General features: G+C 42.2%; 1 protein-coding gene across 1 annotated transcript in view; it reads right to left on the bottom strand.

Annotated features, from left to right (window-relative positions):
- Positions 1 to 17,589, bottom strand: part of zfpm2a (zinc finger protein, FOG family member 2a) — a 136,009-nt gene that overhangs the window by 63,361 nt on the left and 55,059 nt on the right. The window contains exon 4 of the mRNA XM_039805936.1: positions 10,962 to 11,086. Within this exon, the coding sequence (XP_039661870.1) occupies positions 10,962 to 11,086 (125 nt within the window). The remainder of the gene's footprint in view (positions 1 to 10,961; positions 11,087 to 17,589) is intronic.

The following is a 17,589-nucleotide window of genomic DNA, read 5'->3' on the forward strand; positions in this document are numbered from 1 at the left end:
AACTAATCGGCTGATCGGTTGGGTAGTTTCATAAAACATTGTATTTTATAAACTACATGTGTTTTGTGTGCAAAAAAATCTTAATGTGTAAAATTAACTAGTAACTAAAGCTGTAACAGATGAATGTAGTGGAGTAAAAAGTCCAATATTTCTCTCTGAAATGTAGCGGAGTAGAAGTAGAAAGTGACATGAAAAGAAAAGACTCAAGTACAGTACAAGGAGCTCAAATTTGTACTTAAATACAGTACTTACGTAAATGTACTTAGTTACATTCCACCACTGATATATAAAGCTCTTTGCTATAAATAATACATGATTTCTGAGATGTTTTAAAGTGCTCATTTACTCACTTTCTAACAAGCGGCAAAACATGGAGATCTCAAACTTTAAATCTTAAAAACGTACTTCAAAAGAGATAATAAGGACATCAGCTTTATATTTTCAAAATCACAGCTAATAGAGGATATTGGTCAGCCATCTACAACTACCACTAAACATCGCTCTGAACTCACTTTGTGCTGGAATACCGAGAGGAGTATCCGGGGCTGGCAAATGGAAACAATTGAGGATTATCTACACCACTTTTCAAGAAAGTTGTTTCAACATATCACAAGCACAGCCATGACAGTGACAGATGGCAAAGCAGCTGGCACTACTCAACTTTGTTTCACTTTTCTTTCTCTTTCCTTCTTCTTCTTCTTCTTCTTCTTCTTCTTCTTCTTCTTCTTCTTCTTCTTCTTCTTCTTCTTCTTCTTCTTCTTCTTCTTCTTCTATTTCTTCCTCTTGTGCCTTTGCTGCAATAGAAGTCTGTTCAATCATTCATTTGGGAGGACATATTGCGTACTGTAAAACAAGGCGATATGTGTTAAGCAAGGGAGTTCTTCTGAGCTTGACTATTGTTGCCTGTCAGACCAACATTCTGTCCAGACTGAAACCTAGCTTTGCTTATTAGTTTTGTAAGGTAGCTCACAGCTTAAGAAGCATCTGCCCAAATGATTCAAATTCACAAAACTTGAGATAAGTGTGTAAGTGATAGTGCGTGACTTGTTTAAGTGTTATGCTATCCCAAATGGAACAGTTGTTCATGAATCTTAATGTTCATATCAAGCTGTTTGTGCGTGTTTACAACGTACAGCAAGCATAAGTGTGCAGATACTACATCTCTTCAGTGTGACAGTTTGCTGTCTCTGACGGGTTGCTGGCAGACAGCAAACACCCAGAGAGTTGGGATTGGGACAGGGACACCCAGCTCACCCTCAAGCCCTGCGGGTGTAAACAGTGGCCCCCCAGGACCTGGAGCCTCACTGGGGCTTTGTCAGCCATCACCGGCCCATGCTCGGTTGCTCCTGAGCAATGGCTGAACCCAGGGCAGCAGGAAGACAGCTGCCTGTCTGTCCACTACAGTGGAATGGCTACGTCTTCAGTGTCTGAGAGGATGCAGCCGTGTCATTACAGCGACAGGAGTTTGATTTCGATTTGGTTTCATCTATATGGAACAATCAACAGTATGTTATAAAAGAAGAAAAGAAAAAAAAAATCTGATGAAAACACAAAGATAAAACACAAACTTAGATAGATCAATCTGATTTCACCCAAAAACAAAAAAAAAGGGATATGTCTGAGAAGGAGCAGGCGGAAGCATAATGCTTATATAATCCTGCCGCTATTTCACAATATCATGTTATTAGGGCTGCACGATGTGAGGAAAATATGCAATATGCGATAATTTTGTTGAATATCGCGATAACGATATTTCTCGCGATACATAAACAGATACTAAAGTGTACTCAGTTCTATATTCTGCTTTCAGTATTCTGCTAAAATACAACAAATGGCTTGTTGAATTTAAAAAAAATGAAAGGAAGTCCTTTTTAACATTCTTTTAAGAACAAATTGAACATTATATTGAATACAAAAGGCACCACTAAAAAAGAGAATGACATTTTAAAGTGCAGTTTTCTACTGATATTTTCTTCTATCTTCTATCCTGACATGTCGCAGCCTTTCACAGTTTGTACATTGCGCCAGTTGATATTGCGATCACGATAAAAAAACGATATGTTGTGCAGACCTACATGTTATTACCGAAAAAGTTTGTATAATGTATAATTATATACAGTACGTAATTGTAATGTTTCTATAGTGTGAAATCTGATGAATGATGTGTATTATCTAGATCTAACTGCTTTGGAAAAAAGTGGCACTTTTAGCAGTTGAAAATTATGTTAGAAATTCTAACAAATTATGTTATGTTTCCAACATACGATGCAGTAGCTGCATTTTCACAACAACAAATCTGTGTGCAACCGAATCAGATTTGGATAGAAATCCAAACATTACTTCACGGCACAAAACAGGAAGAAAGGCAGTGGTGGAAGACATATTCAGATCCTTTACTTAAGTAAACGTAGCAATGCAACGATGCAAATAAAATACTCCATTATAAGTTACAGTCCTGCATTCTAAATCCTTCCTAAGTATAGAAGTAATATCAGCTCAATATCCATAAAGCGTCACAGTAAAAGTACTCATTCTGCAGAATAATTGCCATTCTGAGTCTCATTATGATTGACTACATTACAAGGTTTGAATTAAAACTTTACAATTACAACATTGTATTTAAAAAGTTCATAATCATTAACTATAGCTGTCTGATTTATGTAGTAGTGTAGTGATATTTCCTTCTGAATTAAAAGTGTAAAGTATAATAAAGGTGCTTTTAATTTGAAGAGAGCAAAAGTGGTATAAGAGTGAAGGATATTAAAAAATGTTTAATTTGTTTATCTTGTATTTTAAGGGGATAAAGAGAAAAGCTTTGATCCTTGTGATCATGCAGGAACATGGACTTCATTTTGAGAAAATGCTGCCACTATCACTGGTTTAAGTTTCACAACCATCAGCTGTGATTATAAGAAGTATAATTATGAATTCGTAGATACAAGTGTATGACACTCACTACTCAAAAAAACAAACATTAAATACTGAATGATGCTTCAAATGGTCCCCATCTTTATATTTGTGTGGATCTAGTCACTGTATCCTTGGCATGTTGGAGGAAACCATGCAGCCATTACAGGGAGCACAAAGCAAATCAGTGAGTCCTGCTCTGCTTATCAGGGGACCTGCCATATCAGTTTGGGTAGTTGTGTTGTGATGTAAGGACAGCAAAATGTCAGGTTCACTTGTAGATCAAGTCAACCATGCATTATCTCTCAAACAGTGGAGCTCGGCTGTGGCCATAATAGCTCTGACTAGCTGACTGACTGACTGACTGCTTCACGGCTAATACATGGAGCTGTGGGTGGCAATTACTTCAAGCAATGCACACAGAAACTTGGGAAATGAATGTATATAAGCAATACAAAAAAAATCAATGGTGGAGAGTTTTTTTACTTGCCGTAGCCTGCAATCCATTATCAATCTGACTCACAAACATACATCAATATCATGTTGATCTGTGTTAAAAAGCCCAGATATAAAGGGCTACTTCAATGGCATTTGCTTTGATGTTTCCCCCTTTTAATGTATAAGAACATGAAAACCACTGGTAATGCCGTCAGTAAATATATATGGATGACACTGAGCAAGGGAAAGCAGGCCAGATAATTAGCATTTTACCCATCTGAAGAGACCCCAGCCCTGATATTGGTTTAAACCCAAGAAATAATTGATGCATGCAATCACAAATTGGTTCTCCGCCTAAAATTTGGGCCCATTATTTCATTAGATGAAGCCACATTCTTTGTGCCAAAATTATTTGTGTGTCCAACACAGAAATTCAAATCCTGTTAGTCCTGATAATGTCTGGCGTTTGCAAACCATATCCAAGACAGTGTGACTTACAGATAGAAAGCACCGGCCACCTTTAAATGCAAACATAAATCAAAAGTGTTTCAAACTCTCTTTTTTTCAGTTTAATGGTGTGTTTGTGTACATGCATTTGCATGGATATTTCAGAACGGTGTGTGTGTGTGTGTGTGTGTGTGTGTGTGTCATTTAGTAGCTATGCAACAGAGAGGTCCTATCCTGGGGTGCCTTCTTGCATATGTAATTGGATGTTACTGTAAATAATTGCCTGGGCATGTGCCAGTGTGATGATGGTGATGATTTGTGTGTGTGTCGGCTCATGTGTGACTGTATGTGTGTAGAACATGTGTGCATCATTTGTACGTATATGTGTGTGTGTGTGTGTGTGTGTGTGTGTGTGTGTGTGTGTGTGTGTGTGTGTGTGTGTGTGTTGTGCGAGCGCATCTGCCCCATCCGTACTCCACTCTCAAGTCCCACTGATTCTCCTTTCCAGCCATGTTGAATCCTCTTTTCCTTATCAGGCGAGCCCAGGCCTGCATCAGGCTCTCCTTGCTATGACAGAGGCTACAACAATAGGCCTGCGATACCGCTGCTTAGCGCTGCGTTTCGGAGGGGAAACCTGCCACGGGCGCAGATTAACTACAACACACACACACACACACACACAAAATAGATTGCAGCCTCCAAAACAAAACATTTTTCAGAATGCCTCCTCTTGATTAATGAAGCAATGACAAGAAGAAAAATATAATTTCTGAAACAGAAAAATCCGCCACCACTTGTTAAAGTTTAGGGGTAGCTAACAATAAACATATTGGAGGGAGAGGGTGGGCAAAAAAGGGGTGAGATAAATGGCTTGAGTGATGGGCTGAATAATTTCTTGAGCATTTTTTTGGGTTGCACAGACCCATATTCCTACCCTTGTACTAAATTACACAATAATCACACTCCATCGGTTGACAGCCTCTGCCTCTCTCTCTGTCCCAGGTGAAAATTAGGACAGTATCTTGACATTTTCGCTCTTCTGTAGTCTACAAGCTAAAGCTCTCTGTTCACAGCCAAAAACAGCAACACAGTCTGCGCACGCACGCTGAGGCGCTCGCGCATGCCCTCCCACACATGCACAGTAACTACAGTGTGACCCAAAACACACACACACACACAGTACATTCAAAGACGCAGACACATTGTGCACATGTGCACACACAAAGCACACAGGCTTTTAATAGCTACTGTATGTTCTCATGCACACTTCAGCTAAAATATGAATTCTTTACCCTCCTTCATTGTGAAAACACTAGTAGATTAAAAAATTATTCATAAAGGGTTCATTTTGTGTCTTAAACAATTCCAAACAAGATCATTTGTGTTTTAAATTTTTAAACATACTACATAGCCCATCTAGCAAACATACAGCATAGCACAGTATTATTATGACTATGATGACTTTGGATTTAAAGGTAATAAAAATTGTTTCATGTTAAGACTGAATTGGTTATCATACCTTATTATATTATATTAAGCGTTTGTTGACTTATATTTTGCCCTTGCAACCTTCCAAATCCTTGCCTTTGTTTCAGGAGATTACAGAAGTAGATTTGTTTCATCGTAAACCTATGCTCACAGCAAATTTAGCTCATATACAACAAGAACATTAAGATGCACGATAAGATAAAAAAAAATATTGGTAGATCTTAATCTGGAATTAAGCAGGTCTTATGCTTTACAATTATCATGTCATTTGCACGTAAAGGCCCTCAAAACACTTACAGACCAGAATTCTATTGAATCCAGGCTCATTACAGTGCACCTTGACTAAGCCCCGGTAATTAGCATTGGTAAGGCATTGTACAAGAGGCGGCAACACCCTCATCAACACACATTTACAACAGAGCTCTAAATCTGCTGCTCATTAATAGCTCGCCTCCCAATCAATTATTAACACCTACAATGGAGGCCAGGCTCACCGGGGCCAGGCCTCTTACTCCAGGCAAAGCGTGGGCCACCTTCTCCTCCCGGTTCTGTCCAGCATGGGTAATTACCGCTTTTAAAGACACCTGCTACTCAATAGCTTCGACCCAGACTGTTAATTTAGCCCCCTCGATTGCAGACATTTATGTCTGAGTGTCACTATTAATTTGCGTTAATTTGGAGTGTGTGAGGAAGCCGGGCGGAGGCGTTGTCGGCAGCCGGCTGAATGTGCTCGTCGCTCACCTGCACCGGCGCTGCGGCTGTAATTGGAGTCTAATGGTCTGATTGATCAGTGAGAGAAGTGAGGGATGAGACGGCGCTCTGGCAGCGCCATCAGTCAGACAGAGAGGAGAGGAGAGAGAGGAGAGGAGAGGAGAGGAGAGGAGAGGAGAGGACGAGGACGAGGACGAGGACGAGGAACAGAGCAGAGGAAGTGACTGCATAGCACCACAACCACAACTCTTGGCTCCTTCCATTATTTCTAGATGTTTTCTGCTCTCTTGTTTTTTGTCTTGCTTGCCTGTTACTTGCTTTGAGCACCCACCTCTTTGCCTCACTTTCTGCAAAGTGCTCTAACCCGGTCCAGTTACTCAGTTTTCATTTGAGACTCTCTGGTCTTCTGTTTCTCCGATTTAGGCCCGGTTTGCTGACTTAGCAACATCTCATTCTGCTATTGTCTTAAAGAAATATTACATGTGGAAACTATGTGGGAAAAATGTATTAAGTGTATTCATTATTTAGTCTATACATGATCTTAGAATGATAAAGAACGCATAAAAATACCACAGTTTGGCCATGCGTATGAGCTGCCCAAACAGCGCAATGTGATTGTGTTGACAGCTTTGCAACAGCAATAACTATAACTCCAGTGCCTCATGCCAAGCTGAGCCCCTGGGGCCTACAGACCTGCCACGGCCGACCCATCAGCTGTGAAATCTGCTTTCCTCCTTGATAAACGGTCGAGATGTGACCCTATCTCTGTCCTGCAGATGCCCAGATTTCCTGTCATGCTTTTTTCCCCTCTGTTTTTTCCTGCTTCCTCTCTCTCTCTCTCTCTCTCTCTCTCTCTCTCTCTCTCTATCTCTCTCTCTCTCTCCCAAGTCTTTCTTTTCATTCTTTCTTTTTTAAGCTTTATACCTCTCTTTCCAGGCCTGTCTGGACAACTGCATGTAACGCTCCATTCGCTGGTCTTTCTCAGCATCATCCATCACTCCGGTCAGCCACTGAGGCCTGTTGTCTGCCAGCAGCCAGCCCACATCGGCTCCCACGCCACAGCACATACAGCTAGGCTATAGCTACAGGACCAGTAACCCCCCCCCCCACACTCCACCAGCTCCTAAACGGCGCTGCTCGTGCCCAAAGTGCTGCTCATGTCCACTTTAATGCAAAGGCTGCTGCTTTCACTGTATTTTCATTATTTAGTGTAAAGCCACTTTAAGGAGACATTACACTCAAGTCCTCTCTGGGCGTGATGCCAAGCATTGAGAAACGGACCTATAAAAATAGCCTGACCTCTAAAAAGTCATATCTTAAATGACGTGTGAGGATGAAGGGATAAAATATGTTTGATTTCAGAGAGGGCATATCAATATCTCACCAGTGGGTCATGTGTTTCAGGCATTGAGAGAGGTGTCACTCCTGCCATTTACCTGGCTGCCTTCGGGTAATTCATTCACCTCTGTGGTTTCGAAAAATCTAAGAGAGTAAAAGGAGATTTAATAGTGTGTGGAGGTCACACTTCATAAGAATGACTGAGAGTGCCTTCTAGCTGAGGTACAGACCCATGAAGCAATGAGCCTTTATTTCTACCTCAAACGCTTTCTACCGCCTACTGACCCCGCTCAGCAGCTCTGGCTGCCCTGACATGCATCAAAACTAGCCGGGCCCCCTTTTTTTCCCCTTCTTCTTCTTTATTCTCTCCTCACTCTCACATTTGTTATTTCAACGTTTCCCTCTTTCCCTCTCCAGGTGAGGCGTCAGGGTTTCTCCCTGTCTCCATGTGTCAGTGTTTGAAGATTTGCACAACTCACTCGCCTCCCACTGAAATAACTGAGATAAATGCAGCACCACATTACCGATGCTGCCAGCGGCTGCATGTTTAACAAGGCAACAGCTCCATAACTAGAGGTTGGATTTAAAAAAATAAATAAAAATAAAACTATGCTACTGTAAATGAGATGATTCCCTCATGGTGTGCAAAAAAAAAACAACAACAACTACAACTGGCATTTTCTGGCTCATGCAAGCGTCTAAGAAACAAAAGTAAAAAAGAAGGCTCAATAAAACAAAACATGCCAGTTGGGTTGACCTAGCCTTTAATGAGAGATTGTGAGAAGCTGCTAACAGCCAGTACCCCATTCCAGGGATGAAACTTAGGAGAGGAGGAGGGCAAGCAGCAAAGCATTGAGAGGGCCCCCAGGAGAATAGACACACATGAGATCCTTAAAGGCAATGTGCCAAAGCTTCTTCCTCGGCTTTTAATTGCGAGGGAGGTTTGACATATTCCGTAACCCCTCCACAGCCTATTACAGGTGATGACCAGCACCTGCTCACTTAAAAAAAAAGGAAAACCTGAGGAAAGTAGTGATGAATTCCTCAGAGGGCAGTTAGTTAAGAACGTATCACTCTTGCCAAGAGCAACAATCAGTTTATGCATCTAGTTCAGCAGGTAGTGTGAGGAATCGGTACAGTTTGCATCTGTGAGAAGCACCAAACAAGCATTCACTGTACATGACATCACTTGGTGAGTCTGCTGGGTCATTTGAGGGGACCGTTGAAGGTTGGCACTGGACGCCTTTCAGGGAAATTAATGCAGAGATTGCTGGAGAAATATATGGAGTGTTTTACTTTGGAAGGCAACTTCAACTTGAGGTGTTGCTCTGTCAAATCACTTTTCCGCCCAAGGATAACTGGCTTTACCCTGAGAGAAGCCATATTTCATGGCTATAATACGGCCAGAGTTATTGAAAGCCACTGATGACTTCAAAACCATGAGTGGAGCTTAGAAAACAGTAAAAACTGCTCCGAAAAAATGATTTAATAAAGTTATGCGTCTAAGGAATCTAGGAAAAACGTCGGGGAGGGCCTCTGAGTCCAAAATCCTCATGGACTTTTCCTTATGTTCCTTAACAGGATGAGTGTGAGCTTGGTTACAATTTTAATAGGAATTTCTTAATTAATCCGAATGCAGAATGGAATGTCAAACCCATGGAGGGCTTGTCACTCCAGCAGAGCAGCAGGTCAACACAAGCCTCTGCTGGGATCTTTGAAACAAGCGATATAAAGTTGCTGCGTGCAGGGTAACATCAAAAATCATGGATTGTGACTTCATTCAATTGAGCCTGGACTGAGCTCCAAAATCCACCAATTAATGTGTTTTGTCATAAAATATGCAGATTAAATGGTTAAAACGGATGCACTTCAAAGGCTTTTGTTGAGAGGCAGTTGGATCCCGGAAGAGTCACCTCAATAGGTTTGAATGTCAGGGGAATAGACATTAATATGGTCTTTAGATGTTGGACTTTCTGGTAATCGCGCTGCCATGGCTGCTAATGTCAAGGTTTGACCAAATAAAGCTCAGTTTAGTCCAAACAACAAACACTTTTTAAAACCTGGACCCTATTTTCCTGTTTTTGTGTCTAAGTGACTGACGGGAATAACAATCTTTGACATTAATCTAGCACTAAGCGAGATCGCTGCAGTCGGCAGGGGTGAAACAAGCTACAATGTTAGTTATTAGGTCAAGTGTCCAGCTTGTATTTACCTTCACTGACAGGCTCAGATTAATATCCTAAATTGGAATTCTGCCAAATTCCAAGATTCCAACTTAGAAACATTGCAAAGATTCAAACAATGCTTTGACACTAAAATGACCAAACATGCCTTCATTCTGTCTCATATTGATTATTGCAATGCAATTTTCACTTGCTTTCATTCAGTTTTGTACAGCTTGTACACAATATGGTCCACAAGGTTTTAAACTCGAACTACGAGATGGGGTCAAATTATTATATACACTGTTTTAGCTTTTTTACCCGCAATTTCCACCAACTGCGGAATGGCTGCAGATCCGCTCCGGATCGGCGGCGGAGTCATCAGGTTTTCATTAAAGTCAGTGGGTGTATTTCCACTGACTGCAGAACGGCTGCGTTCCGACTGCGTCCCAGCTCCGGCGATCCCCAGCCCTCCGGAGCAGATACACTGAGATTCTATTGTTGCCGGACGCCGGAGAGCTCCGCAGCTATTCAGCACAGGGCAGATAGTACGGGACAGGAAGTCGAGCACAGAAACAACATAAAACATCCAGTTAATTTTCAAAATAAAATACACCGTGCTCACAGCGGATCATACTCAACAGGTCAAACTGTCGTGGGTCCTCGTGACTACAGCTGTCAGTCATGGCCGCAGCCGTTTCGCAACAAATCCGGACCTGGTGGGTATTGAAGGACAGCGGAGCACGGAGTCGACACGCAGCGGAGCCGATCCGCAGCCGTTCCGCAGTTGGTGGAAATTGCGGGTTCCTCTGGCTGCCTGTTTAAACGCTGCTAACGTATAACACATTGCATGACCCGGCACTGAGCTGCATTGCTTAACCGTTAAGTCCATACTAACCTGACCTAAGATCCTCTAGAAATAGCCTCTTAGCCAGAGCTGAAGCTAAAGACAAGCAGGGATCGGCTACTTTCTGGTAAGGCCCCCAAACTCGTAAAGGATGTGCCGGAGAAGATTTGTTTAGCTGAGTCTGGGTCCTCTTACTGAAGCTCTTACTGAATTTCTATACTGAAAAATACTTTGCACATCTACAACGTGAGGCAGGTGCGTCGGAGGGGGACAAGCAGGTCAAAAGTTGCAAAGAAAACTCCTGCACACTGTCTAACTTAAAAATATATAAAGTTTAATAATAGACAACATTTATTATATATACATATATATATATATATATACATACATATATAATTTTTATGCCTGATTTCATGTGGAAGTGGTTGATGGTCTAGTACCGAAACGTTGTCTGTTATCAAACTTTATATATTTTTTGCAAGTTAAACAGGGTGCGGGAGTTTTCTTTGCATCTAGTCATTTCTACCCATTTGTTTCAAAACGGTCTTGTTGTGGTTGGCTAATATTAGAGTGGTACCCTAATATTAGGAATGATGCAGTAGTTGACCAAAATAAGGACATACCAGTGCAGTGCTGTCAGTGTTCATCTCGATCTTCCCATCGAACGGTCCCCATGTTGTCCCCACAGGGAGCTGCTGCCGGCTGTGGATCCGACGCTCGCCATCTTTAAGGAACCCATCCAGCTCTCCTAAAAAACACACCACAACCCAAAGCAGTCAGCCATATAGTGCTCTATTTAGCACACAGGTTCCACATCAAATCACGCTGACGTTCATTCATTGTCCGTTCCCCTCAACCCCTATATGTGCGATCACGGTATTGCATCCAACCCCGCAGTGAGCAGTGAAGGTTAAAGCCAAGCTTTTTCAAAATGGATAAGCAAATCAAGCGAGCACCCATCTGATGGTGTTACTCAAACACATGGCACGCTAACCTTACTTGAAAGGTGTCTTGTGTTGAGATAATCTCTGTGAGACAGCGCAGGCTCGCTGGCTGGCGAGAGCAGCTAGTGGCAGTCCTATTTCTGTTGCTCCAGGAAGACTGGGCCCTTGTTAGTGCTGTGCAGAGCTCCAGTTAATTAACAGTGAAACCGGATAGCACTGTTAGAACTACCGGTGCTCACCTCCCTGTCACCCCCGCCCACTATCTTATCGCTTAGATTCAGTGTACTTTTTTCGGGATGGTGATTAATCAAATAGTTATGATAAACCCCATGGCAGGACGTGACATAGTTTACCAGAGAGGACAGTTTCTCTGTGTGTGTGTGTGTGTGTGTGTGTGTGTGTGTGAGTGTGTGTGCGTGTGTGTGTGTGTGGGTCGCAAAGGGAAAGTTCTCAACTGTACATTTCCGACTGCCGGTTGCCTCGACAACCCTGATAAGTCGTGTTAAAGGAAATGTGGTGATTCAGACATCTGCAGCTACAAGTTCTATCTGATTTTATAAACTCTGTCGACACAAGAAGTTCCACAAACTCAAACAAAGGACGTTTTTATCAGGACTGAGTCCTGTTTTAGGCTTTCATTATGTGTGACCGTTTGATCGTTGGACTGATCTTTGTGAGGTCAGAGAAATCGGGGCCAGCTACAGAACATCATTATTCTGAGATCTTCCAACAGAAGGACTGACACTTTAGCAGGAAGCCAACCTGCCGACTATATATTATCTAGCCAGGCCATATAATCTTAATGTATTATTATTCAAACAAACTCTACATGAGTTGTTAACATTGTGTCTTTTAACCTATTTGTTCACACATGTGGCTAATAGTTATTCAGGGCATTTGGTTCATGCTGAATGGGCTGAAGTGATCACTGAACTTTCTAATGCGTGTGTGGTATAATGACCTATTCAGCCCTGTTCTACTGGGTAAATATCAGCCGTGTATCTGCTGCACGCTATTGTGTCCGTCTGTTGTGCTAATATGGAAATGTGCGCTTATGTGCTCCTTTGCATGCATAAACATGATCGGAACATCAGGCTAGTCTTATTACCAACAAACACACCTACAAACAACGCCTTGCTGATCATAAACAGTACTTCATCGGTGGTGGTCACTACAATAAAAAGCTAAATGTCATTCATAATAAAAACAAATCCCATCAACTCCTTGTTAGGTAGATACAAACCATGACCAAACCGTGCAAAACCAACACATGGTCTAAACATTAAGTTATTATTTTTTTAGAGGAAATACAGACACAGTTTTGGAGTAATCCAAAAATTTGATAATCTGGAGAGTGTTATCTCATTCTTTCTTTCATTCTGTCTGCCCTCCTGTGTGCCTGCTGTTGCATGCTGTCTTCCTGGTGCTGCAGTGGAAGGTGGGTAAGCTCATTACAGAGAAATAATTAAACATTGGTGCACAGCTGGTCGTCATCACGGAGAGCAACAGCCACCGCTTGATGCATTCTGTTTGTCCTCAGATAAGACCCACGGCCTTTAACCGCTTGGATGCAAGTTCCTGTTTAGCCCTGCTTGACAAACAGCACAAGCCATCCCCAGCCAACGATTCTGATTCCTTTTCTTTCTTTTTATGGGTGGGATGCTTGGAGTAAAAAGGGGGTAATGGGTAGTGTAGGTGCAAGAAGAGGGGGGGAAAACGGAGCTACGATTCAATTTGTGCGGTTTGTGGTCCACCATGTTTGGGTGCCAGTTGTGTGCATCTCACACCAAATGTTGCCTGAGGACCTTGGCTCACAGATGGCTTGTCACATCTGTTGCAGATACTGGTGGAAGATCTCCACAAAAACACCCGTGGATGAATAATGAGTTCCCTTCATGCACTGTCTCTATGTTCTCTATGAGCATTTATATGACAGGTTTAGTAATATTGCAAAAAATACTGACAGATGTGTGCTGTTACCAACTGGGCTACTGGCAATTTCATAATTATGGCTGCAACAACTTTTGATGTCATAGTGATAACTTCATTTCATAAAGCCCCAAAATCCCAACTCTAGTACGAATGAATGTTGTGCAAATACAGAAGTCACAGTGTTTAACCCGTCAAACCGCAAACGACAGACTGAACCAAGAGGAAAGCTCATGATGGGCTATGAAGGGGGTTTTCTGTCTTCAACGCTTCATCATCCAAAACAGAGCTCATGATGTGGCTCAAGATCCGTACCCCCTTTCCTCCGAATCCCAACCAACCCCTCTCCGCCACCTTCACCCTCTGCACCCCCTCAACCACCGCCTACCCCTTACGGCCCCACCCACTCCTTCGATAAGATCATCATCTGTCGCTAGACTCTAGGGTCTGTTCCTGCACTCCACAGATACTTGGCAGACCAATGAATGTCCCTTTGTGTGGAGAGATCCTCCTCAGATAGCACCCAAGATGCTCCACGCTGGCATCTGTTTGTTTTTTTAATGTGCGTGTGTGTGTCCTGTCTTTCTTTTCTGTTATGGTTTAGCGGAATAGGGAACCTCATCTCTCCCTTCAATGGCATACGACTGCATACTAATAAGTTTGTCAGTGGCAGGGTGCCAGCCTAGTATGATTTAAAGAATAAATGGGTATAGAATGTTGACAGACAGGGACCCTAAAAGAGGTGACCTACCACTTTTTACTTTTAAATAATATTATTAGATGTAATAAAACCCACTCAACAAACCCATAACATACAATTTTCCCACTGGTTTGGGTTGAAAAAGTAATCTTAGTCATCACATGTATGTTTTGTACCACGTCATTCATTATTAGCTATATGATGTTTATGCTGATTGATATATTCAAACCCAGGACATGTTTTGTATGGCTGCACCATACAATCCAATGGAAAAATTCTATGTAGATGATTTTAGTGCATCATTTTATATACATTTCCCCAAAAGTTTGGTATTTTGGACATAGATGGTATCTTTGGATCTCCACTGGAATTTAACACTACGTCCTGTAGATCTGAACAAATATAAACGATATAGGATAAAGTTTATATCAAGTCTGTGTTTTTCATTTTTAAAAGGTAAAAAACACTTGTCTTTTAATCAAAATGCTATAATAATAATAATAATAATAATAATAATAATAATTTCCAAGCAGGTTTGATTTAAGACTGCAACAGAAATATTCCTGAAGTGTAAGCCTGAAGTTTCTTAATGTAATTTCTGGCCCGGAGTAAGTTCTCTGCTAGTGGTCAGAGATGATAAATGACATCATAAACCTGCTACTGTAGATTAACATTTGTTAAAGCAATGGATTTGTTCGAGCTATTTTCAACATGAATTTGACTTAACTAGTTCAAAGAACCAAGTTCAAGGAAAAAAAAATGATTGCTTGATTGCTGACCGAGCTCATGGTTTACGTACAGCTTTTTCCAGTTATCTTAAGCATATCACCAGTAAGCGCGGATGTTATGGGAAAACAAAGAAGGACAAGGGTAGAGACAAGTGGGAAAATATGCCTGAGCTTCAAAAGGCACACGATCCCCTTTTGATATCCTTTGAATCAAGGCAAATAAATGTCTACTGTTCAAAGTTCAATAACCTGTGCGTGGCAATTCACAGATGTCCTACTGAATCCCAGTCATCTCCACTGACAGGCTGTGTTATAGAGCCAGCAAATGGGCTATAAATTAATATACCATGAGAGAGGCATATGGGGTGAAATGGAATGTACTGTATCAGTTCAACAAAAGGTGCCACATCTTTAAAGCAGATATGTGATATGAAATTTTACAGCTGAAGGAGAAATGTCACAGAGCTTTGATAAGAGAGCGATGAACTTTCTCCCCCCTCCCCCACCCAAACCGCTATTATCAGGGTCCCAGTGAGCAAAATGCATCATTTATAACCCACAGCCCACACTATTATCTCTGAGAAAGACGCTTGTTTTAAAACAGTGAAGGACCCCCCCCCACCAGCGCCCCCTCATCTCCTCCTCACCCTCCTCACCCTCCTCCAACCCGCCCTCACTCGCCTAGATGTGGCTGCTTCTGGCCCTGAACAGCAGGTTGACCGTTTGCTGGAGAGCAAGTTTCCAGGCAACCACATGAGTTTGGCCACATGGGGAGGAGGGGGTGGGGTGATTTAGTAGCCCTTCAGGTCAGGCTTGTTTTCAGGCTGTGGAGGGCTTGGGGGGAAAGAGTTAAACAAGCCAAAAGGATTAGGGCATTTTAGCTGTGACACTCTACACGGGCTGAGCAGGGGGTGGGGTTGGAGGGGTCCCTTTGGATGGAGGACTCCCACACCATTGTTGTAGAAGGACCCAATAATGCCTGCATAAACAAGTATTGTTTTCAAAGACACAGCTAGCAATACAGGTGTTTCAGCCAGACAAGAATATCAGACAAGAATATCGATATTGGACACTTGTGAAAAATGAAATGCTAATTTCCTACAAAAACCAAAGTATAAAAATGATAATCTGCCTTTTTACAGGTTATGTAGTAAACCGTTTCTTGTCTCTGAGCAGTAAATTGATAGATTATCTGCTGGTTGCCTAGCAATGGCTCCTAGCAAGAAATATTCTGGCACATAACCCTCCAAAAATGGGGAATTGTTTTGGTTTTACACTTCACAGTTCTTGTACATGCCAAAATGTAGCACATATATTAGTTAGCTTTGATGGTGCTGGTGGAGCTAACTGTTTCCCGTTTCCTGTTTCCAGTCTTTGCGCTAAGCTAACCTAACTGGCTGCTGGCTGTAGCCTTATATTTAATGGGCAGATAAGAGAGTGGTATTGATCTTCTCATCTAACTCTCTGCCAGAGAGCAAACACTTTTCCTTTAATGAAAAGGCAAACCTTATTTGCAGGTGTGCGACCAGACTGTGACAAGTCAGACGCGCTACTTGCCCATCCACCCCGACCTCAACACACTTGCTTTCGGCCTCGCTACATATTCGGCACACTGCATTGGCGTTGGCAGTGGACGGAAATCGGGAGGTGTGGAATCGTCCAATGTGGACGTCTTTCCTATGGATACTGGACTCAGTGTTTATGGGGAACCCACGAACTTGCCATGCCAATGACCGTCTTTGAATTTGAACTTCAGTAATTCAAGTAATAAAGAACTGAGAAAGTTTAGCTGCACACACACACACTAGCTCACACACTAGAACTTGGTCCTGCAGTACATTACCAACACACACTGTTTGGTGTCATTGAACAATTGAAATATACAGGCTGTGAAGCACTCCGTTCCATCAAAAGCCTGGCGAAGTTAGCGGCCTGCTCGCTGACAACAATCTCTGAGACATCCATCTTTTGAGAAGCACTGCAATTTCTATTGATAGCATGTAAAGGGAGACAGCAAAACCTAAAGAATGACTGTCCTCACACCGAGATATCACCGTATCGCCGACAACATCTAGAGGACACACACCACTCCTGCTGGAATCGGATCGTTTTAAATGCTTTTCTTAAAATTTGAAAACCATCACAAGGACATTACTCCACCTGAGTGTGTCAGGATGAATGAGTAATTGATGGTTTGTGCGTTGGGAATGCATGTATTTGAAACGGATGGATAACAGGGCTAAGACTTGAGCTGCTAAGACTTGAGGAAGTTGCTGTTTTGCCTGTTTAGTCTTGTCATAAATAGAGTGTGTGAAACACAGCGTGACATGAAATAGTTATATTTGGAAGGAAATATAGGTAGAGATTGGTTTGAAAAAATACGTAGATGAAATATCTAAAGTAACAACTTTTTTTTAGCAAGGAACACAAGTGAACATTGCTACCTCTAAGTCTCGGTATTCAGCAGTTAATTCAGGAAGAGACTATTTTTAAAGTGCTCCTGAATCTCCTCCCATGTCAATTACCAGGCTGCAACTTCCCCTGGGTATCTGGGAATTCTGTTTTTTTCTTTTTCCCTGGGTGACCTAGTTGTCTTTTGTGAGTAGGTTTTAGCCGGAGCAGTTTGACAGTCAACAGATAAGATGGATTAAGCTTTTTTTTTTCATCCAGTTTTGATGTGAACAGCGTAAAAGCGGGTTAAATCATTGAGTTTCAGGAGTATTTTTAAATGCCTGGAGATAGTGCGATAAAGGAGCTAAACCTAAGACTTGGGCCAGGAAGGTCAAGGTTGGGGCTTTGGAGAGCGGCTACCGGGCGACGCGGACCAGATCTCGGCTTTCTCACAGCGAGCCGAGCGCCGCAGCCGAGCCCACCTCTCATCACTCCCAGAAAAGATACACAGAAAGGAGTGAAACAAAATCCAGCGAGTGCTCGACGTGCGGCATCAAAG

The sequence above is a fragment of the Perca fluviatilis genome, chromosome 7, assembly GCF_010015445.1.
Source record: "Perca fluviatilis chromosome 7, GENO_Pfluv_1.0, whole genome shotgun sequence".
In the NCBI taxonomy this organism is placed as follows: Eukaryota; Metazoa; Chordata; class Actinopteri; order Perciformes; family Percidae; genus Perca; species Perca fluviatilis.